This window comes from Bidens hawaiensis, unplaced genomic scaffold, assembly GCF_021521415.1.
Source record: "Bidens hawaiensis isolate Kalapana, Puna unplaced genomic scaffold, B.hawaiensis_p1.1 tig00039577_1, whole genome shotgun sequence".
NCBI lineage: Eukaryota > Viridiplantae > Streptophyta > Magnoliopsida > Asterales > Asteraceae > Bidens > Bidens hawaiensis.
In genome coordinates this window covers 107,194-131,051 of record NW_027496966.1, presented here as the reverse complement: position 1 = coordinate 131,051, position 23,858 = coordinate 107,194, and the positions used below count along the sequence as shown (strand labels likewise).

General features: G+C 36.3%; 2 protein-coding genes and 1 pseudogene across 4 annotated transcripts; 1 reads left to right on the top strand and 2 right to left on the bottom strand.

The window, feature by feature from the left end:
• Positions 1 to 1,525: 1,525 nt before the first annotated feature.
• Positions 1,526 to 5,304, bottom strand: LOC143591334 (endoglucanase 1-like; annotated as a pseudogene). The gene is made up of 4 exons (XR_013145645.1): positions 4,952 to 5,304; positions 4,488 to 4,697; positions 3,272 to 3,571; positions 1,526 to 2,265 (listed from the first exon to the last, which is right to left on the bottom strand). The product of XR_013145645.1 is annotated as an endoglucanase 1-like (transcript).
• Positions 5,305 to 17,620: 12,316 nt separating this feature from the next.
• LOC143591329 (homeobox-leucine zipper protein HOX6-like) lies at positions 17,621 to 18,559 on the top strand. 2 transcript variants are annotated; one of them, XM_077071568.1, is made up of 3 exons: positions 17,621 to 17,976; positions 18,151 to 18,376; positions 18,461 to 18,559. In XM_077071568.1, exons 1-2 carry the CDS (start codon positions 17,671 to 17,673, stop codon positions 18,370 to 18,372), a joined length of 528 nt encoding a protein of 175 aa, XP_076927683.1. In that variant the 5' UTR covers positions 17,621 to 17,670; the 3' UTR covers positions 18,373 to 18,376; positions 18,461 to 18,559. The 2 variants fall into 2 exon arrangements, with proteins under 2 accessions (XP_076927683.1, XP_076927682.1); XM_077071567.1 differs by lacking the exon at positions 18,461 to 18,559 and adding an exon at positions 18,415 to 18,447.
• A 1,370-nt stretch (positions 18,560 to 19,929) lies between these two features.
• LOC143591328 (mediator of RNA polymerase II transcription subunit 10b-like) lies at positions 19,930 to 23,858 on the bottom strand. Its single transcript, XM_077071566.1, has 5 exons — positions 23,572 to 23,858; positions 23,414 to 23,494; positions 23,233 to 23,335; positions 22,340 to 22,429; positions 19,930 to 20,129 (listed from the first exon to the last, which is right to left on the bottom strand). The coding sequence occupies exons 1-5, from the start codon at positions 23,787 to 23,789 to the stop codon at positions 20,058 to 20,060; spliced, it is 564 nt and encodes a 187-aa protein (XP_076927681.1). The 5' UTR covers positions 23,790 to 23,858; the 3' UTR covers positions 19,930 to 20,057.

Genomic DNA, 23,858 nt, shown 5'->3' with positions numbered 1-23,858 from the left:
GCATTTTATTCTCTTTAATTTGAATATGATATTATTATAATTTTTTCCAATTTAAATAAATTAATATGTTACGTATGGGTGTTTAGTGTCGGTTTTGATGGTTTTAAGTTAAACTTGTGAGCCCAACCGTTAATACTGATTTTTTGTCGTCCAAAACCAAACTCAACCATTGAAAGTTGAAACCGAATCGTTACCAATGGCTTGGTTCCAGTTTGGTTTCACAGTTTAAACTTTAATAATAAATTTAGTTTAAAATAATTATTAATTTAAATGTACCATCAATTATAACTAACCATCAACATAATATGATACTTGAAAGGATCAGAAATAAAGAATGATAATTTTAGCCACATAAATGGTAAATATTAATGGAATATCTAGGACGCGAAATGATAACAACAAATATCACAAAAAAAATCATATTGCAATTAGGTTAATTTAAAGTTGTATAGCCAAGTTATTTGTAATAAAAAGATTTATGTTCAATTACATTTTAACTATATCTAATATATATAACTAAACATATCTAATAATTAATTATAAAAAAAAGATTAAAATGCATTTAACTTTTACAATCTGGTCTGGTGTCATATGGTCGGTTACCAGTATAAACCGCGAACCAATCGTTCACTACGTTTTGAAATATTTGAAACCGACCAACTAACCGAAAGTAAAAAAAAAATAAAAAATAAAAAAATAAGCCAAACCAATGACCGGTTTAAAGGATTTCAAGGTTTTAACCGAACTATAAACATTCATATTTATTACGTGATTAATAGGGTCAAACACCCCCTGCATCGCGCGGGCATCCGTCTAGTATATATATAATGTAAATTTTATTTTTTTAACAATTATGGGCTTCTTAGAAGATTGGGCCCCGTCGCCCTCCTCACTCTCCCAAGGGTCGGGCCTGGATCACCTAGTATAATAATATTATTATTATTATTATTGATACACTATTGCATTGACAAACTGTGGATAATTATGTCATCTACTATTATAATAAGTTATAATAAAACAAAGTTTATTTGGATATGCGTTATTCTCAGGGCAGGCCTCCATGTTATGTTAACATCTTGTTACGTGAACACGTAGAACTCTCACCTACAAGTATTTTACAGTTAATGACCAAACTTGAAAATATGTATGAGAAAAGATTCTTGAATTATTGAGAGAATTGGCTATAGATCTCATTAGCTAGGGATATTACTTATTCATGTTATCATTTGGTTTTTATTTATGTATATCAGCTTTTACTTGTGTTACCTGATCCTTTTTTTATGGTTTCTTCTTGCCAAAATATGCTAAGCATAATTGATTTTTGTTAATTTCAAATTTGTCGTAGCCTACCCCGTGAAATACACGGGTTTATAACATAGTGTTTTAATATACCAACACATTCATTAGTTGCTAATGCAAAACCTTAACTACCCAAGAACATGGGATCATACATGTCATTACTAACATTTCATAATCCTCAAACATCCAATGGTTAACAATAAACATCAAACATTCAAACCTGAACTTATTGTCTGGCGAAGAAGGCCACAGCGCCAACAAACGGCGCATTAATATAAGTAGCCGGCTCGGACTCACTATAATTACTCCGGTCATCTCCATACTTATCATTACTATCCGGCCCTCCCACGATCGCTCCAACATGCACATTCGGGTTAGGCGACCCAGAACTAAAATACTGATGCCCTGCATCACACCATATTCGACCAGGATGATCACGAACTGAGGGCACCGATGCGTGTCGGGTACTTGTCCCCAAATCCAACCATATACAACATTTTCATCGGATTATCACCCAATATATAATCAATCTGATTCTTTGCTTGTACTACAAGCGTCTCAGACGTCACCATTGACCCCCCACAGACGCTTGACCACCATTTGACTCGAGATACTTGGCGTATGTTAGTAATAAAAAGGAGGATGTGGTGACATATTGAAGGTTGCTTTCACCTTGTTTATAAAACAACCCGCCTGGAGTGTATCGAGCTTGCGAATTTGGGGCTCCGGGAATTAGAGAACAAATGTAGTTGTCTGAGTGTTGTTTGTATAACTGAAACTGGTCTAGTTTGTTTTCGATGAAGTTCTTGGCGAGAAGAATTTGGTCCCGGCGCGTTTATCGTCCCAACTGAAGGAGAAATCGTCGTCGTCTGAACCCATCATGTGATCGTTAGATTGAATGTAGGACATGTATGAAGGGTCCTGTGAAGCTCTGTGGATCCATGCCGCTCCTCATAATAATTCATCCTAAATTCATTTCAAGAAGAAAATCACCAAAATAGCCATCTTAACGGTCAATAACTTAATATCGAGTTATCGACAAGGCCGGCCTAGGGGTGTGGCTGGGTAGTCGACGTCCACAGGCCCGACACCCCGCTAGGCCCGAAAATAAAAAAAACTTATGTATTTTTATGAAAAAAAAGTTATGTATAATCAATGTTTCAACATAATTTCATAACCACTAATTTGGTCTAGTGGCAAAGAGGTATGGCATCTAATCAAGAAGTTGTGGATTCTAGTCTTATTTGAGACTTGAGACATTTTTATGTTTATTTTTATACACAACTCAAATCATAACTAAGTAAGCCCACTTCAAATTAAATTGTTTAAACCCAAAAAAAATGTTCATTTTACTTTAGGCCCAAATAAATGTTTGTCTTTGGCCCAAAAAAAATTCATCATTTTGGAGCCGGCCCTGGTTATCGACTAAGTGAACGGTCTTTTAAATTACTACACCTCGGGTAATTCCAAGCAAGCCGAGCTCAAGACTAGTCGGGCCCGACTCCTTTTACACCACGGGACCATACTACAACTCTATGGTCATTAAAATAGATTTTTCTTCTATTTAAACTTATTTTATAATAACGTGGTTATTATAATAGCATAATTTTAAATTAAAAATAAGTAACATAGAAGCATTACTTAAAAAAACATAGCATTGTTTGAAGAATAAAACTAAGTAATATAAAAAAGTTAATGGAAAAATAAAATAGTTAGTTTGACAAACTAATTTATTTGTAAAATAATAATAAAAAAAGCTTATATAATTATATGTAAAAAATACAACTTATTAAAAAGATATTTGGCGTTTAAACTACCTTTAATATTCGAGTGCGCCTCTTTTTAATAATTTGAAAAGAAAATATAGTCAAACAGCTATCTTAATAATTTGAAGTTTTCAAGGTGATATAGTCAATTTATTCGTTCAAAAAGAAGACTGTTTGTTTTTTTATCACGTCACGAGTCATCTTACATTGTATCCAGAGTATGAGCAGTAAAATGGGTAGACAACAGAGCCAAGTGAGTCACTATAAGAGCCTCTATACTTGTTTGCCAAATCAAATACCTGGTACATTTCATTACATTAGTTAATATTATGCGAATAAGAAGGATCAGAGTCACGAAACACAATTGACGTGGCAGCTAGTGCGGCTGCAGTCTCTGCAGACACATCAGACCCCGGGTTTTGAGCCGACACCTTGTATACGTTACGTTGTGTGTCCATGTCTTCTGGCCTTTCCCAGCAACGATGATCGGAGTAAGGTTCACCCACCTGTTTGAATTAAGTACAAATCTAAAACATGTTATTTGAGTAGTTATCCGAGTTTTTGAGAGCTCAAAGCAGATAATAAAATTAGGGCCCGTTTCATTAATATATTGTAATTTGTAAACGAAATTTCTTTTTGTGTACCTTTAATTATAGACCACAAACTTAATCGTCATTAACAATGACAAAGCCTAAAATAGCTACATATAATATATTTTTTTTAAATATGGGGCCCCAAAACCATTACTTTCTCTCTTTCCCCCTTGAGTCGGCCTAACAAATGTGATACTGTTACACGCATTCAAGTAGGGTTGTTGAAAATGTTTGCAGCTTATTTGAAGCTCGTTTGAAATCGGCTCGTTAGTCTCGCTTGTTTATATATACAAGTTTAGATCTTTTTTAGAACCGGCTATGAGGCAGGGCCGGGTGGTCAACACCCCGAATTTTTATTTTTTCTAATTTATATATACATCTTTTTGGGAAAAAAAAATGTTTTTAATGTTTAAACTCAATTACTCAACCAATTTTGTCAATTATTTTACGATTCTAAAAAAATGGCCCTAGATATTTGTATTTGATGTAACTTTTAGTTGCAGTTTGATGAGAGTGTGCAAAAACAATATATCTAAAATTTTAATATGTATCACAAAATCATAACCCAAATTCAATATACAAAAACTATATAAATCAGTATTTTATAGATTATGCAATACACATTATTAACTTTTGTTCTTATACCTCTCACTATTTATAAAAGATACTTTAAATAAACAGGTTAACTCGAGCTTTTGATGGGCCGAGCTCAAGCCCAACATTTCAGTTAGTTAAAACAAAAGAAACCAAGCCCAACCCACCCTGGCTCGACTCAACTCATTTACACTCTACAGTCTACATGTAACAAAATGGTGATCAATATTCACACCTGGACATATAAGGTACCCTGGGTGGCCGTGGCCGCTTTCACAAGATAATCAGATCCCCACCGAACCGCGGCTTGTGCATTCGCTAATTCCGATTTCATATGATCACCAAATTCAATAACACTCCATGCCAGCATTGTAGTAGTGAACGCCATAGGCAACCCAAATTTCACATTATCCCCTGCATCATAGTAACCACCAACCAAGTCCACCTATACAAAATTACAAACCAAAAAAAAATATACAGTGATTACATTAATTTAAACATCCGTTACATCTGTATAAAAAGTCGACCAGGTGCATAAAAAATGTTAGTAATTTTTCTACGTACATGTAACCTACATATATTACATATATGTAAAAAAAATTCAAAAAAAATGTCTTGTTGATTTCTTTCGAGTTCTTAAAACTCAAAGTGGTTTTCAAAAGAAATCAACTCTGTATTAAGCTAGGCACATTCATTGGCAGAAGAACCATCATGCAAGGCCGAACCAGCGCGCCATTTGGCACGATTGTTATTCGGTAACTTGCCAGATCGTTGGCCTTGGAAGAATAATATTGCTTTGGTGAGTGCATCCGAGTATTGTTGGGAAGTTAAAGCAGAAGTGAAAGAAGACAATGTTAAGGAGAAAATGGTGAACCAGAAGTAGGAGTGAACCATTGTGGTTGGGTCATGTGAATGAGACAGTGTGGTGTGACTGGGGTGATGATATATAGGCATGGTGGTGGTTAAGTGATGTCACGGGATTAAAACAAAAAGAATCATATTTTACGGCTCAAGAAAACAACGGTTATTTGAAAATGTAACGTATTTATTATTATTATTATTTTTATGGAAAATGACGAAATGTGTAACTGAATGGTCAAACACAATGGTTTTGAAAATGTTCATTATTATTATTTGAAAATGTTTATTTTAACCAACCAAATTCTGACACATGTTCAAAAACTATAATAGGAAGCTAAAAAAACTCGTCGGAAACAACAAAAAATATTTTCGGAAGTCAAGAATATTTTTGTCTGAACCCAAAAATAAATCTCGTCAGAATCCAAAAAATTCTCATTAGAAGCCAGAAAAAATCTCGTTAGAAGTGAAAAAGTTCTCGTATGAAGTTAAAACAAATCGCGTTAGACGCCTAAAAAATAGAGACGGCGCCGACGATTTAACGGGTCATGCATAGTAATATAATGACATCAAGATCAGCGGACATAGTTTTTGAAAGACTAGGTTTTGCTATTTAAAAGGGATAGCGGTGCAACTTATTGCCCGTTTGTTTTTTTGTTTCAATGTGGCCATTACTTGAACACACCAAAATGTAGATTTCAAAATTTTATATAATTACGTTATTTTATTATAGATGAAAGAAATTACGCCATCAATATAAACCATTTTGATTTTGTATATAAAATAGTTTGAATATGAGGTTTGTTATTAATTCTAAAATATTGTTGACTATGAACAATATTTTATTTTATCGTAAATTATACATGTGCCGGTGTCAAACAAATGGAACCGACTTTGACCGAACAACAACAATACCAACCTTCGTTTGTATTGTTTTCTCGATGGATATAAAACCCGTGTCGATATCTTTTTAGTCATATTAAGACTTTATTTATAGAATGTGTTTCTAAGTATCTAAGGCATAACGATCCGAATTGATACCAAACAAATTCTCATCGTGTTTACAGTAATTTTGAAAAAGAATTATTTTGAGAATACATAATGGAAAAAGTATATCGGATAAATTAATAAAAAAGCAAAAATTTGTATTGCCGTCGATATATATTCAATGAATAACAAAAACATTTATAACAGTACTTATAAAGAAACAATAAAGATATTTATAAAGATAATAAACATTTCTATTTAAAAACCCTTTTTTAAGTTACATATACTTTATAACTTATAAAAAACATCAATTTTTATTTTTTATTTATTTTGTGATAAAACCGTGATTCATAAAAAAATATTTTTATCTTAATTGAGACTTTTTTAGCCTCAAAAAACAATTTAAATCTTTCTTATCCAAAGCCAATAAATACGAGAGAGAAACACAATTTATAAAAAGTTACATATTTTAATAAATACTTTTGAAATCACTCATTTTGGCAAATACGTTTTCATCCCAATCTAATTTGGTAAAAAATTAAGTGAAGGGAAAATTTTCCAAAATAGCCAATTTATAGAATGTGTTTCTAAGTTTATCCTCATTAATTCAAGTTTCCAATTTTGTTCCTTTGGTATCTCGTCGCCGACGATATGATAGCGAACACCGACACGATGCGTTACTAAAACAAATAGGATAACGACACGTGGCCAGATCGCATGGTCGGCGACTTGTTGGGTATAACATAGGGTTGAAGATGCGTTATGTTGCTAACGTAGGGTAGTGGCGATGTCTTATTTTGTTGCTACCTTGTTATGACAACACAAGGTTCCACGATGCGTTAGTGATAACGCATCGCCGCTACCCTACGTTAGCAATATAACACATCGTCGCTACCCTACGTTAGCAACATAACGCATCGTCAACACAGATTCAGGCCACGTGTCGTTATCCTATTTGTTTCAGTAACGCATCGTCGGTGTTCGCTATCATGTCGTTGGCGACGAGATACCAAAAGGACAAAGTTAGAAATTTGAATTAGTGAGGATAAACTTGGAAACATATTTTATAAATGGGTCATTTTAGGAATTTTCTCTTAAGTGAATATTAAGTTACTATGATTAGTTAATTAGACATTTTGGTGTTTTCAAGAAATGTGGCGCTATAGAATTGGTGCATGTGACATGTTGGGTGGTGAAAATGGAATATTGACCGTTTGTTCCTCAAGAAATGTGAAGTCTCGTTATGGCAGAGAAGTTAATATGTGAATATAGAGAAGGCATAGTAAATTAGTAATAGTATAGGCAGGTAGCACAGGTTTCATCTCATGTGATATGGGCCTGGCTCCATCCCTAAGGCTGAGGGGTGCGGAGCGCGAGAAAGGGCGCAAGTGGCGAGGCGGTCGCGCCCCGGGGCGCGAGGACCACACCACCGAGGCGCTATAGGGGCGCGAGAGGGGCGCGAGCGCGGAAAAAGAGGCAGGCGCGGGTGAGCTAGCGGCTGGGGGGAGCGTGAATGAGGCTTGGGATGCGTGAAAAGAGCCGTTGGGTGGGTTTTTTATTAAAAAAAAAAATTTTCCTACTCTATATAAACATACCAATATCAACACAAAATCAAACACGATTTTTCTCTCTATTCAACCTATATCAAACCCAAACCAACACCAATATCACATACCAATATCACATACCACACCCAAAACCCAAAATCACCCCATCTTCCAAACCTTTTTTTAAAAACATGGCTGGAAATTGGTACCCAAACCTAGAATCAGATTACAGTTACGACGATTTATGGTCGGCACCGGACCAACCGATGTTTTATTCGGGGTCGCAACAACCATCCGGCTTTCAACCATCCAACATACAACCGTCTCCTAACTTTGTAGTTCCGGAGACACAAGAACCAGAAGGTGAAGCTGCGGGACAAAGAAGACGCGTCCACCGGAAAAAACAAGTTGCAATGGACGGGTCGGGTTCGGCTTCGACTGGAAGGGCGAAACGGAAAATCACTCCGTGGTCATCGGATGAGAAGGAAGCCCTGTGTCGGGCTTGGATAGCCATTTCTGAGGATCGGCGTTGCGGTAATTGTTTTAACGTTTTTAAAAATGATTTTAAAAAAAAGTTAAATAAAAAAGTTAAATGACTTACAAATTTATTTATGCATTTTGCAGCCGACTACCAAAAGAGCAAGGTCTTTTGGACAAAGGTTAGGGAGACGTTCTATTCGCTCGTTGGGAGTACAGAGCGGAACCCCGATATGATTTCGGGTCGGTGGACCGAAATCAGAAAATTTGTCGGCTTGTTTACTAATCTGTTCAACAGGAACGCCGGTCGTATGAGACCAAGTGGCAGTGACGATTTGGCGGTCTATAATTTCACTGTCGAAGAGTGGAGGCAGGAGTGCCTGCGGAGGTATGGGACGGTGAAGACGTGGGACGGTGTAAAGGTGTGGGAGAGGTTGAGAAGGTGTTCCAAGTGGGTTGAGCTGGTGGCGCCGGACCTTGATGCGGAAGTAGGGCCGAAACGGACTAAAACTAGTTCGTCTGGAGCGTACAGCACTTCCGCTGGGTCGGATTGCCGGGTTGGATTCGACCTAAACGTTGTGGGGGAGGAAACGTCTTCATCGCCGAGGAGGCGGCCATTGGGAAGGGACGCCAGGGGGAAAAAACCGGCTGAGGGGGAAGCCGTAAACATCAACGATCTTGTTGAATCCCTCAATAAATTCAACAAAACCATGGAGGTGGTCTCTATTGACAAAAAGGAAAAAAAAAGAATGAGAGATTTGGACTTCCTTGCAAGAGACTTCAGCCACCTAAATCCGGTCGACCAAATGCTGATGGAAAAACAAAAGGAACGTATCCGGAAGAGGTTGATCGAAGAAGACGAAGCCGAATAATAAGAATAATGTTTTTCTTTAGTACTTTAATTTTTTTTTATATATTAATGTGTTTTTTTAATTAATGTGTGTTTTTTTAAATAATTTCTTGTTTTTTTAATAATACGTTTTTTTAATACATTTATAAAAAAATAAACCGCTCGCGCACCCCCTCTCGCGCCCCTCCACACCATGGCCCGGGGCGCTATCACCACTACCAACACCCATCTTATCAAGTTTCTCTCTCTGCCACACGTCACAATATTATTGGCTGGCGCCCCCACTCACGCCCCCTCTCGCGCCCCCCACACCCCTCAGCCTAAGGCTGAGGGGTGTGGGGGGCGCGAGTGGGGGCGCCAGCCAATAATATTGTGACGTGTGGCAGAGAGAGAAACTTGATAAGATGGGTGTTGGTAGTGGTGCTCGCGCCCCGGGACATGGTGTGGAGGGGCGCGAGAGGGGGCGCGAGCGGTTTTTTTTTTTATTTTTTTTATAAATGTATTAAAAAAACGTATTATTAAAAAAACTCAAAAATTATTTAAAAAAACACACATTTTTTTGAAAATTCATAATAAAAAAAACATACTAAAAATTAAACAAACAATAATATTTAATAATAAAACTAATCTAATACAAGATCATCTGGTCGCCTCGCCCACAAATGTTCAACCAACTCATGTCGAAGATCCCCGTGTATCTCACGGCTCTTGATATTTGCTATGTTATGAAGTTTTTGTTGATCACTGATTGTGGACGGTTGTGGCGGAATGTCACCTTGGTAGTTTTGGCATATAGCTTTGCCCTCGTCTTCTAACGTCATGTTGTGTAGGATAAGACACGTGTAGACGACGTCCATTATCCTCTCCCGAGTCCAATAACGTATCGGGTTCGTCAGAACATAATATTGTTTTTTTATAGCTCCAAAAGCTCTTTCAATATATTTTCTAGCAGACTCTTGCTTCTTCGTAAAATACTTCCGTTTGTCGGCGACTGGATCTGTAAAAGCTTGAACTAACACAGCCCATTCGTTGTAAATACCATCGACCAGATAGTACCCGTACTTGAAGAGTTCTTCATTTGCAAGAAAAGATTGAGGTGGTTCAACCCCGTCGATAAGGTCGTTGATCAAATGTGACTGATCGATAACATTAAGGTCGTTATTTGACCCAGCAACACCAAAAAAAGCATGCCAAAACCAAAGATCCTGTGAAACCGCCGCCTCAAGTATGAGGGTCGGCCCTTCATGATCACCACGGTGGAACTGACCTCACCAGGCCGTTGGACACATAGCCCATCCAACATGCGTACAATCGATGCTACCTAGCATCCCAGGAAAACCATGTTTTTCTGCGTGCACCTCATATATGCGTTGGATGTCATACGTTGTAGGTTTACGCAGATATCTCCTAGCGTAAGTCGATATGACTCCTACGTACAATATATATTACAAAATGTAATAAATATTTAATAAAAAGTAAAATTAATGTTTTTTACCTTGGCAGAAAAAATGAAGGGATTCACGTGCAACCCTTTTCGACATCTGTAAATACTCATCCAAAGCGTCCGACGAGATGCCGTACGCTAATTGACGGATAGCAGCCGTGCATTTTTGAAGAGGGGTAAAACCGGGAAGACCCCTAGCATCCTCCCTTTGTTGAAAAAAGGGATACCGTGCCTCTAAATCACTCGCTATACGCGTGAACAATTGCCTGCTCATTCGAAAACGAGTTCGAAAATCCGACTCCGCGTATACCGGTTGAGGGCTAAAATAATGCCTCATCAAAGTATCGTTAGCACCCGATCGATCACGATCACGAGGTGGTGCTCTAACCCTCGGGAGTCGGGGTTGATGGGCTTGATTTTGCAAGAGATTGACCACGGTTGCGGTCAAAACTCCCCCTACATGAAGTAGCAAATCATCCTCTTCGGATGAGTCGGAATCAGACGAGTACGACGACATTATTTTTAAAAAAAAAAATTGGGTTGTTTTTGGATTTTTTTTGGGTATTATATAGGAGTTTGGGATATTATATATGAGTTTGGAGATTGAAGTTGTGTTTGATATGGTAAAAATGGGTTGATTTAGGGGTATTATATAGGATTTTGTAAAGGTTTTTTTAAAAAAGTTTGAAAGAAATGGGTAATATATAGGAAGTGTTGTATAAAGAAATAGGTAAGTTTGGTTTTTTTTTGAAGTTGTGTTAAGTGTTGTATAAAATGGGTAATATATAGGAGTAAAAAATTTTTTTTTTTTTATTAAATAAAGAGCCAACGGCTCATTTTTAAGACTCCAACGGCTCTTTTCACCATTCCCAAGCCCATTTACGCCCCACAGGTCCCGCGAACCCCCTTGCGCCTGCCTCTTTTTCCTCGCTCGCGCCCCTTTCGCGCCCCTCTCGCGCCTCGGTGGTGTGGTGCTCGCGCCCCGGTGCGCGAGCGGCTGGCCTCTTGCGCCCTTTCTCGCGCTCCACACCCCTCAGCCTAAGAATGGACAAAAGACAGTTTTATATTTAATCCAACAAAACTCAAACATTGGATGCACAGAAAACTGCTTATCATCGGTTGATTCAATAATGGATAAAAAAAGTTAAAAAAAATTACAATCTTTTTTGTTGGTTTTGTCAAGTCAAGAATGGACGGGTCGGTTTGCGTTCATGTGAAGTTTTCGTGCTCGTATCATATTGTACAGTGTACACCACACCCGTGAACACCACCCCAAAGGGTCGAGGGAATACTTCATCCCTAAACCATTTTCCAATTAGTTAATTTAAAAAAATAATTTTAAATAATTAACTATACACATTTTATCGATTTATTGATTTCCCCCGTTTTCTTATTAAAATTGTTTTCGGGATCATCAACAAAACTCAACTTATCGATCCATCTTTCATCCCATACTGCATCTTCCAACAACCTCTCATAGTACTCCAATAGATTTTAAGGGGGTGTTTGGATGAGCTTCTAAAGTTTGCTTATTTGTTATTTATTTGTTAAAAAGCAAAATGTGTTTGGTAAAGCAACTCCAAAAGCTTCAAAATAAAACTTTTCAAAAGTTGTTTTTGCTTTTCAAAAAAGCAAATAAACAAAAAAAGCAATTTAAAAAGCTCCCCCAAACACCCTTAAGTCTTTTAATATTCATCTTTAACAAAGTTTGTTTATGTTAATGTTTCTCAAATCATCAAAAATCTACAAATGTTAAGACTGAAAAAAAAATAAAGAATGATGATAATTGACATATTTTACAAATCACATTGATATGTAAATAATATATGATGATGCATGAATGGTTTGAAGATAAAGATTAAGAAAATAAATAAGAAGATTTACTTTTATTTCTTGTTATTTTTTATATTTTTATATTTATCTAGTTTCCATTTAAAGTTTAAATTGTTTAGCTTAAATAGGTTGTATGGTTATTTGTTATAGTTAGTTTTTGGGATTTTGAATAAACATTGTAAACCTTGAAGGTTTAGAACCTTTTGGTTCCTAGCTTTTGGCTAATAATCTTGATTGCCATTTGACATGCACTTCTAACTCTATCATATAAGACAATTGATAACAATAGTTTTTGAGTGCATGTGACAATAGTATATATTTCATATTTGAATTTGGGTGTAACAGTATTTTTATCTCGTGCAAGAATGAAGAATTGTTTGAATGTGAGGTAGCGTAATTATAGGAAATAATATGAAAAGGGAAAATTCCTATAATAGCCCATTTAAAAAACGTGTTTCCAAAATTATCCTCAATAATTCAAGTTTTCAACTATGTCCCTTTGTTATATCGTCGCCGACGACATGATAGCGAACACCGACGATGCGTTACTGAAACCAATAGGATTACGACACGTGGCTGGAATCTGGCCGGAATAGGTCGTCGCGTTATGTTGCTAACGTAGGGTAGCAGCGATGTGTTATCCACTAACGCATCGTCGACGACCTATTCCGGCCAGATTCCGGACACGTGTCGTTATCCTATTTGTTTCAGTAACGTATCGTCGGTGTTCGCTATCATGTCGTCGGCGACGAGATAACAAAGGGACAAAATTGAAAACTTGAATTACTGAGGATAATTTTGGAAACACGTTTTTTAAATGGCCTATTATGGGAATTTTCCCATATGAAAATATATAGCTTGGATATGTGTCATGTATAATCAAATGCAAGTCACGGATTAACTATATATAGTGATCGATTCACGAGTCAACAATCTGACCGCATCCGATCCAATCCTATCATAATTACCTCAATCCAAACCCCTTGAGGTTCCCAAATGTCTAGGTTCTAGATCGATAACAAGTATTAAAAACAAGAGTAACCACTAACCAAGTAACCATCTTGGGTAACTAGCTCCTACTGCTCAATGTCAAAAGGAATTTAATTTTCATAAGAAAAAAAATATATAGATTAATTTATTATTATTAATGGTCAGAGAAAATCTAAAATTGACTGTTGTTTTCATTTTTTGTGGCTTGACAAAATATTTTTAATTTGTCCATAAATCCTCTAGTTGTCTTCTACTATTAGTTGCATGCCTTTGTGCTAGACGTGTTCATCTTGTCGAATTCGAGTTATTCAAACTTAAAAATTTTAAACCGAATTCCAATTTAAATAAAACTTGTAAAAAAAAAAGAAAAAAAACAACTGATTTGAATAAGCTTATTTGAATTTGGTAATATTCGTATAAATTGAATTAGACAAAATAAAAAATCTATGATCTCAAATGTATAAATTTGAGAAAAATCTCGTTATATACATCATTTGTTTTTTTATTACAAGTATTGTATTCTTAATATCATCCAATATTAGAAATTTTAAACCACGTCTGGTAGTTACCGTGGATAATGCAAAATAGTGTCCATGATTCTTTAAGGATCATTACTTTAAAGTTAGAGTTTAAAACACTGTTATTCAAACATTTTTTAGCCTATAAAACCATCATGGGTATTATTTTGAATTCTAAGTAATTTTGAAGCCCAACTATAAACCATAAGTGTGTGTATATAGAGAGACATACATAGATTGCGAATGTGGATTACGCGAATCAAATCAATGTGAGATACCTAGGATCTGAATTCGATTTGCATTCAAATTAGAATTTTGAATCTAATGAAACTTCGATCCGAATAACCTAAAATCCAAACCCAAACTCGGTTCGAATTTCAACATATTCGAGTCTGATTCAAACACCCGTACCGTTTACTAGAGTATTTGATGTCATTTTTGTTACAATAAGCTTGTATAATACAAAATGGGACTACTGCAGCCACCTTTTATTGTTTCTTCAAGCTTCTTTACTACTCTTTTATATGGAAAGTGTGTTTCATAATCACTTTGGGTCTTTGACTATCAGAGTCATCTAAATCATCATCATTATTTATATTATCATTTTATACCGGGACAGGCGGTTTTGAGAGCGGAGTAGGAAGGTTGCTAAGCATGAGACATCGTGTTTGGAGAATCAGCACGTGTTCATTCCATTTGCCTTCGACACTTTTGGATCCCTAGCTCCCGAGGCGGTTCGCTTCTTGGAGTGGGTGCAGAAGGTGGTCCACAGTGACTCGCAGAGCCCGAGAAACCAAGGATTTATATTTAGTAGAATAGGTTTTGCGATTCAAAAGGGGATAGCGGCGCAGCTTGTTGCTCGCTTACCCATTATCCAGATGTAGTTCGGTTTGTGTTATATATAAAAGCATCAATACTGTTCTCATAAAAAAAAATTATCATTCTTCTTAAAAGATACTTCACCCATGTCAAAAGTTGATTTAATTTCATCCATGTCAACTTCCACATCATCAACTATATATAAAAATCAGATTCCTTATAAACACCAAAAGATTCATTCTTAATAGCTTGATCCTCAAGACATGTTTTTAACAACAGTAGCTTGATTCCCAACCATGTTTTCATTTTTTAAACGGATTTTCTTCATGCCACTTAATAGTTAGTTGTTTTCTACATTATTTGTAATCAAATTTGAGCGTCTTCTGGGATTAGATATTTCAGGCTCAACCATCACATACATAAGATTAAAATACAAAGTAAAACAAAAATAAGAAGGATGAGAAAAAATCTAATTCATTGATCTTAAATCGCCCACTTGTAGCCAGGGGCAGTATGTAGCCTAACACAGATGCGAAGTTAACGTAGGGCCAGGGTGGCCCTGGCCCCCCTATTTTTTATGCAATAGTGTAAATTTACTAGTTTTCAACAGAATTCTTTTATACGTAGTGTAAATTTAACTTTTTTCGGCCAAAAATTGAGCTGCCCCCCTTGTTTATGATCTTTTGTATACATTTTGAGCCCCCCCTTCAATGTCTTAGTCCAAGCTTCGCCATTGGCCCAACACATGCTCTTAGGCTAAGGGTAATGAGGCTTGATTGAGCCCAAGTGATTCAATCAAAACCCGACACGTAGGCGATGACATGGCCCTGGATCAAGCTTCTCAACCAAGCCCCAGAGGGTGTAGTGGTCCAGGTGATCCGGGGCTTGATTTAATTTTTTTTATTGTTATACACAAAAATATAAATTAAAATACTTCATTAAAACATAAATAAAAAAGAAAAATAAAAACATAAATTAAAATACTTCATTAAAATATAAATAAAAAAGGAAAATAAAAACATAAATTTAAAATACATAAAAATAGCGTTTTTTATTTTTTTCCGCCAATTTCTTCCGAATAAGATTATTTTCTTCCTCCATTATCGCTTTGTCGGATAGCGGTAGGTGGCTAAAATCTTTGGCTAGAAATGTCAAACTCTTGAACCGATTTTTTGTATGTCGAGCTTCACCAATCGAGAGGAGGCTACTTGACAATTCGTTAAATTGTATCTCGAGCTTCACCAATCCCGCTTCTCCGGTTTTCTTCTCCTTACCTTTGTGGGATTGTTCTGCGGGGCCGGCTCCGGTTGTGTGTTGATATTACTGTAACCTGAGCCCGACATGGTTTTTAATTTGAGAAACTTAGAGAGGTTTTTAAATTATTAGAGAGAAATGTAGTGAGAATGGTGTGTTATTGTTATAAAATGGGGTAGTTATTTATAGTGAGGTTGTAATAAAAAACGTTTTTTTTTACGTTAATAATAGCCAACGACTACTTTTTTTAAAACCACACTAGCCAACGGCTAGTTTCCGCCCCGCGGTCCTGGCCACCCCCTCGTCCGCGCCCCTAATCACATGAAGGGTGTAGTGGTGTTCGCGATCCACATGATCAGCCACCTGAACCACCCCCATCCACCGCGCCCCATTACCCCTAGTCTAAGTCAAATAGAAAACATTAACAAACTCTACATAACAACTTAAAAAACACTGCATACATAATTACATACATACAAACCAATTACTATGGGCCGGGCCCATGATACATCACCATACATATCCATAACCATGAAGTGGCCTCTCCTATTATGTTTATACCTATTTCAAAAAAAGACCTGTCCATAGTTTTATTTACACGTTTTTCCTTAAAAAACAATAAACCACAAAGTAACACATCAGCTAATTCCCACACACTAGTCTTCATCTAATTGGCCCATCTGGCACATCGTATCTTATCCCTTTTGTCGTTTCCAACACACCCCACCTACAAACGTGTCATTTCATTCTTCACCTCTTTTTCTTTTAGTCAATCATCTTAAAAGCCACAGGCCCACACACTCATTACCTACCAATTCCCACTTATTAATATTATTATTTTATACTTATTATTACACACGCTATAATCACTTGTACTTTTATTCTCACACAACTCTTTCTATAAAAGGAAAAATTCTCAAAATAAGCGTTTATGAAAACGTTTTTCAGGTTTTATGTGTCATTTGTAAGAAATTTTTAAAACAAGTATTATAAATAAGCCGTAACGAGTAGTTTATGATTACACACGAGTAGTTTGTAGAACTAGTTAAAACCTGCCATGTGTCCTTAAACTAACCGTACGAGCAGGTACATTAATCATTTTCTCGTCACGACTAAATAAATTTCATGTCCCGTAATCAACGCCCACGAGTAATTCATAAGTCATTTATTCGCGACGACTAGTTTACCTGGTTTACATTCCCTACACGAGTAGTTTATTAGTAGTTAACTTGTTGCGACTAGTTTAACCTTACAATCTACTCGTCGCGACTAAAGAACTTTTGGATTACTCGTGGGCGTTGATTACGAGGCATAAAACTTATTTAATCGTGACGAGTAAATGATTACTAAATCTGCTCGTTACGTTTAGTTTAAAGACGTGTCAAGTTTTAATTGGTTATACAAACTACTCTTTACGATTAGATTATAATACCTATTTTGAAAATTTCTTGCAAATGACACTTAAAACCTAAAAAATGTTTTCATAAACGCTTATTTTGAAATGTTTCCCTTATTTAATACTTATTACTCACGCTATAAACACTTGTACTTTTATTCCAACACAACTCTTTCCATAAAATATCAAAACCAAATGGACATCAGTTTTAACTCTAGCGAGTGTGACATGAATCGACATAACGAAAACGTGTAATTGTACAAGTCGGTTAATGCATGGTAAGTTTGTAACAAGACAAAAGTGGTAGGATTCTTGTCAAATTCAACGCGTACACCTGTGCTTCATCTAAAACCTCACACTCACTATATATATTATATATCTTATTATCATACACCAGTTACCATTATACTCGCATATCCCTATTCGACCGAGAATAATAATAATAATGTATTTGGCATCCGAAATCAGGAAAAACCGAAATGAGGGTCGGAAGAGATTTACCGACAAACAAATAAGTTTCCTAGAGTACATGTTTGAGACACAGTCGAGACCCGAGTTAAGGATGAAACATCAGTTGGCACATAAGCTCGGGCTTCATCCGCGTCAAGTGGCTATATGGTTTCAGAATAAACGAGCCAGGTCGAAGTCTAGGCAAATTGAGCAAGAGTATAACACGTTAAAACATAATTATGAGACACTAGCGTTGAAATCCGAGTCGCTTAAGAAAGAGAATCAGGCACTACTTAATCAGGTGAGGTATAATGTTTTTTTCGGTTCGGTTTATTTAATAAATGTTACATATTTCATTTAACTAAAAAATGGATTCAATTACAATACATAGGCAGGCAGGCTGCGCTGCCACCCCTTTTGAATTACAAAACCGATCCTAATGAACATGAATTAATGTTGTTGTTTTAATTAACAGTTGGAGGTGTTGAGAAATGTAGCAAAAGAGCATCAAGAAAAAAGTAGCAGCAGTGCGAGTGGCGAAGAGTCGGATGATCGATTAACTAACTCGACCGACGACATGTTTGGTCAAGAAATGAATGTTCCGTTTTGTGACGGTTTCGCATACTTTGTAGAAGGAAACAGTTTGTTGGAGATTGAAGAACAATTGCCAGATTTGCAAAAGTGGTGGGAGTTTTAAAGAGGTTAATTAAGGAAGGATATTGTAGAAGCAGTAGAGTAGTTTCACTTTTGTTTCCAGAGTAAAACATAAAAACATCGTAGAGTAGTTTCACTTTTGGTTCCAGAGTAAAACATAAAAACATAAAAACAAGTAGTTAGTTTACACTTGTATATATCACCACCACATAAATGAATGCATCTTTGATGCTATCAGAGTGCTTACAGAATAATTCAGTTGATGCTTCTTTGATGTTATCACTTATCAGTAGAGTTGTTCACGAGCCGAACCGAGCGGAGGGTTGCTCGTTGCTTGGCTCTTTTACATCTGAACCGAAGGGCTGAACTTCAAACCAAGAAAATCGAAATGAGCTAAAATCGAATCGAGCATTTTTCTATCGAACATTATTTATTTATTTTTTTCAGTTTTAATAAGAAACAAGTTAGAATGATGTAAATAATATATTATGTAAATAAATTAGCAGTTTTTAGATAAACGTAAAATAAGATGTAATTTTTAAGGAGAAAAAAAGTTTAAAGTGAAATATAATGAACATGTAAACAAATTTTTAATATTCTAAATCTTGAATCGAACTAATAAACTATAAAATTGACGAAATAAGAAAATTTTAAAAGGTTTTAAAAAATTGTATACTGTATTTTATATGTGTAGTCTGTATATTTATATATTTGTTCATATATAATTATATATAGAACAAATTAAAAATATACGAGCCGAACCGAACCGAATTGAGCAGACCTGTGCTCATTTACAAACCGAACCGAGCAGAGTGACTCGTTTACAATCGAGCGAACATTTTCCGAACAATTTCCAAGCAAGCGACGAGCAAGTTCAAGTGACGAGCGATTTTGACAGCCCTACTTACTTATCAGAGTGTTCACAGAATAATTCAACTAACAAGCCCATATAGAGGCGCAATGAGACCAATATTTCATCTTGTAAAATATTCAAAATATTTAACTAAACAGAAAAAACCGTGTCACACAGACAAATCAAAACAGTAAAAGTTTATCGTACAAGAATGGAACAATTTATAATAAGTTTGTAACGTCAGGTACCTAGAGGTGCACAAAATACCCGGTTCTGGACCCGACCCAGAACCGGTTTCTACCCAACCCGCAGCCGGAACCGGTTCCTACCCGTACCCAACCCGTGGGTACGACCTAGTTTTGAGTTTCTCCCCATACCCGTACCCAGAACCGCACCCGACCTGAACTGGTTCCACCTTTACCCGGTCAAATACCCGACTATACTCGGAAACCCAGTCCGGTTTTAACTTTTATTGACCATACTCTAAAAATTCCCGGTTTGTGCACCTCTACAGGTACCTACCTCATGTCGGTCAATATTGTCCATAGTCAATGCACTAAAAACATGTTGATAATATTTAGATCAGGCATTACTAATGGTCCAGTATCTATACTGTAGACCAGCAATGAGTTTTGTCTGATGTGTCATATATAGCCTAAAACTGCCCCAGCCAAATGTAGTCTTTTTTACTCAAGGAACCAATAGTATACCAATTACATGGTGAACAAGTAAAAGGTTACAGAACTTGTACATAAAGGTTACAAAACTAGACATATAGAAGTTAAAAAGCTTTATTGAACTGACTGTTTATATAGTTTTAAAACAAGATATTAATAACTACACAATCCAGCTTAACAATAACTATAACATTGAGTCTACATCTCAGGTTTAAGCTTCACATCTCCATTTGGTAACATGCTTTGTGCTTGTGCAAGGCGCATCGTTTCCTGAATATTGTAACAGTTTAAGGTCAGAAAGTATGCTTTAATTTGTCAAGGGTGCTTGATTAACATTTAACAGTTAACAAGTTCTTTTAATAAAAAGTTAACTATTAGGATGCTCCTTGTGGTTTACGCATGTTGCGGGTTTGCTCCCCACCGATCTAAAATTATAAGTACGCTGCAGATAACATTGTCGCTACCTAGCGTGGATGACCATTTATTTTTTCAGTTAAGTGGATATAAAATTACAATTGCACCCTATGCAGTTAATGCGGAAAAAATTTGGATATCGGTCAAGAACCGATATTTGAGATATCGGTCATCGTGGTGGGAAATACTTATTTTAATATCATACAGAATTTATATATATGGCAATTTAACACCAACAATTTAGTATACTATCCTACCATTAACAAACTAACCTTTTACAACTTGCAAATCACTAACAATTGTAGCAAGTAGGAACTTATTAAGACTTAAAATACTAACATTAAACACTAAAAATTGAGAATTAAGACTTTAAACACTGATATCGGAAACAACGGTGATATATCGGTTCAATAGTGGTCAAATATTGGTCAATATAGCCGATAATATTGGAGCCCATATTTTGCGTCGATATTTATCAAAGGGCCGTTACTAATCTCGTGAAAATAACGTTAAAAGTGGCGGAAGGTTAATCAGGCATCATGTGGTGGCGTTGATAGCCGAAAGACAAGGGCACATGCACCAATCAGCCGGTGTCCCGATGATTGAGTGCTATGTGCCTTATGTCCAAGGCTTGATGCAAAACTACTATCGAGCCGGGGGTCTCACTGGAAGCAGCCTCTCTATCCCATAGGGATAGAGGTAAGGCTGTCTACATCTTACCCTCCTCAGACCCTACCATAGCATTGCTATTGGTGGGATATACTGAGTACGATGATGATGATGATGATGATGATTTATCAAAGGGCCGATAACCGATATATGTTGTCGACTGCATAGATTGCACCACCTATTTAAAAAAACAAATATTAAATTAATAATGTCAGGGCCCACATGGAGGTGAACTTGCAAAACCATTTTGCCTTTTCTCCGTTTATCCACCGCCCCTCCACCCCAACACGTTGACTTCTAATGCAGAGAAGGGAGGTGAAGTTGTAGGATTGCCGGAGATGGAACGGATCAACAAAACGGCCGCCCATTTAGCAAAGATTCATCGAAAGTAGAAAGATGAGGACTGATCGGATAAATCTTCTCGATCTGATGTTAAAATAGTGTGGTGGTGAGGGTTGAGTTACCGATCAGAGAAGAGAGAGAGAGATGAAATAGTGTGGACCGTGGGGTTATGGTCGTCTTCAGAAAAACTAGAGACTGCCAGAAAAAACAGGGTCTTCTTCACCAGCGATAGAACAGAGCATATGAATTTTTCAACACCTTTCGTGCCAAAACAACACATTTCAAGCTTATGTCGATAAACACTATAAAAGTATAAAACCCCACAAATGCAGCTGTGAATTGAATATCATCCTAATACATACCCTCAAACTTGTATTGCAGCAATTAGAATATGAAATAATCAATTGTGGCAGTGTGTCAATGTTCGATAGGCTGAATCAGGAAGGAATATAAAGATTATCATATTCCAAGTTCATCAAATTTGGTAAGTTGGTTTTAACCCAAAAATTCTATTGTTCACAAGATTATAAGCCAAATAAGATATCTAAGTTTCAGTTCAAATGGATTTGTGAGTAATAACAGTCACAGGTTTAATGGAATTAATAATAGAAGGTTTTAAGGAGAATATGGCCGGTAACCAAAGATAGCCGGAGAATATGATCGGATGTCTGGCACAAAGATTACATTTCTAATTTTTTTAAATTCTTTTGCTTTTTAGTATTAATGGTAAAATTGACATTTCACACACTTAACTGAAAAAAACTAACGGTCATCCACGCTAGGGAGAACCAATGTTTCCCGTTACAAACTATTGGGGGTGCATATTTGTAATTTTAAAAAGGTGAGCAAACGTGCAATATACGTAAACCACAGAGCGTATCCGAGTAATTAACTTCTTAATAAACTATCCACTAAAATAAGAAAGTTTTCAATGCTTGCAATACTAGTTTCAGGAAACAAATTAAATGGTACTAAAGATATAATATAAGTTATACCACAAGAAGTAAATACGAGATCAAATCAGTGACACAAAATCAAAAGGTAAGAGAACTTACAGCTGCAGAAGCCGCACGAATCTCCCTGTAATCTTCAACTTCATCAGGAAACGCTTGTTCAAGTTCTTCCAGAAGGTGCTTCCTCAAAGCCTGCACGGATGTAAACACTAAACAGTGAGTCAATGAGTCATACATATGGCATATGCACAGTTGCACACACACAGATATAACTAGCGATGTTAAACGAATCGAATTATTCAAATTTTAAAATCTTGAAGCTGGATTTGAAATTCAATCACTGAATTCAAATTTGATTAGAAATTTTGAAGCTGGATTCGAATTCGATTATTAATCTAGAACTGAATTAAATCGAATGTCGAGTTTTTCAAGTCCAACACTTCGTTATATTAACACCAACCCCATGGTGTGTTAACAACTCTATACAGTTCGTATAGGGACTATTCTAGTCGTATAGCCCTCACATGACTAACTAATGTACGAATGGCAGCTTTTCCAGTCTCTACGGATCGTTTAGCCCCTATACGAGCCGTATAGGCTTCAAACACCTGATACTCTCTAACACAAAAGAACAAAATTTTGCACCTATACGGCTCGTATAGAGGTGTCCAAATAAGCTATATGGTGTGGGAATAACCTATGCCAAACATTTAACGAAGTAACAAACTAAATGAACTAGAAATCAACTACATAAACTTAAAGCCGATTACTAAATTCCGCATATACAATTTTACACATTTATTGATACAGCGTAACTGATTTCTATTTCTATACATAATTTGATTTCGAATTTCGAGTCAAATATTCTCAAATTCGATTACTCTCGAAATATTCAAAACCCGAATTCCATTTTGAATCGAATTTGAACCCTTTTGAGTCCGATTCGATAACCGAACACCCCAAACCGACACTTCTAGAATTAGCTTTGTGCAAACCTTGAAGGCATCAGTTTTGCCTTTGGTAATCTGGTTTTTCGCAATGCAACTGTTCAAAACATCCCTCGTAAACTCATCCGGGTTCTTTCCGTCATCAATCAAGCTACAAATTCAATCAATTACACACAAATTAAGATACATATATAAATTCTAAATATAAATTTAAAATTAAAAATATTACTTTAACACTTCCATTGGAATCTGAATGTTACACTTCTCAGACAGTTTGGCCATGTTATCCATCTCCATAACAAGTGCGTTTCTGCATATATATATAATTAACAATTAACAATTTCAATATCAAAACCCTAAAACATAGAATAATAATATTATTATTACAGGCGTTGGAGAAGAGGTAATTGAGATGAGACATTGAAGGATGAGACAGTGAGGTAAAGCTGGTGTATGGTTCCTAGGGTTTTCTGGATGGAATTAATGACTTGGTTAAGGTTTTGTTTCGGATCGTCGGAGGATGACGTGGTGGATGTGCCGGGTGAAGCGTCGGTAGTTTGGGGGTTGAGAGTACCGTTGCCGCCGGTGGTCTGAGAGGATTCCATGGCTAACAGAGAGATCTGTAATTTGGGTATTTGGGGGTTTTACGTTACGGGTCACCTGTTTATCAAAGG

Coding starts and splice junctions, on each gene's coding strand:
- LOC143591329 (XM_077071568.1), top strand. CDS start 17,671: ATGTATTTGGCATCCGAAATCAGGAAAAACCGAAATGAGGGTCGGAAG. Junction 17,977..18,150: donor ATCAGGCACTACTTAATCAG/GTGAGGTATAAT, acceptor TTTAATTAACAG/TTGGAGGTGTTGAGAAATGT.
- LOC143591328 (XM_077071566.1), bottom strand. CDS start 23,789: ATGGAATCCTCTCAGACCACCGGCGGCAACGGTACTCTCAACCCCCAA. Junction 23,495..23,571: donor TTACCTCTTCTCCAACGCCT/GTAATAATAATA, acceptor ATATATATGCAG/AAACGCACTTGTTATGGAGA. Junction 20,130..22,339: donor TTCGTGCGGCTTCTGCAGCT/GTAAGTTCTCTT, acceptor TACAATATTCAG/GAAACGATGCGCCTTGCACA.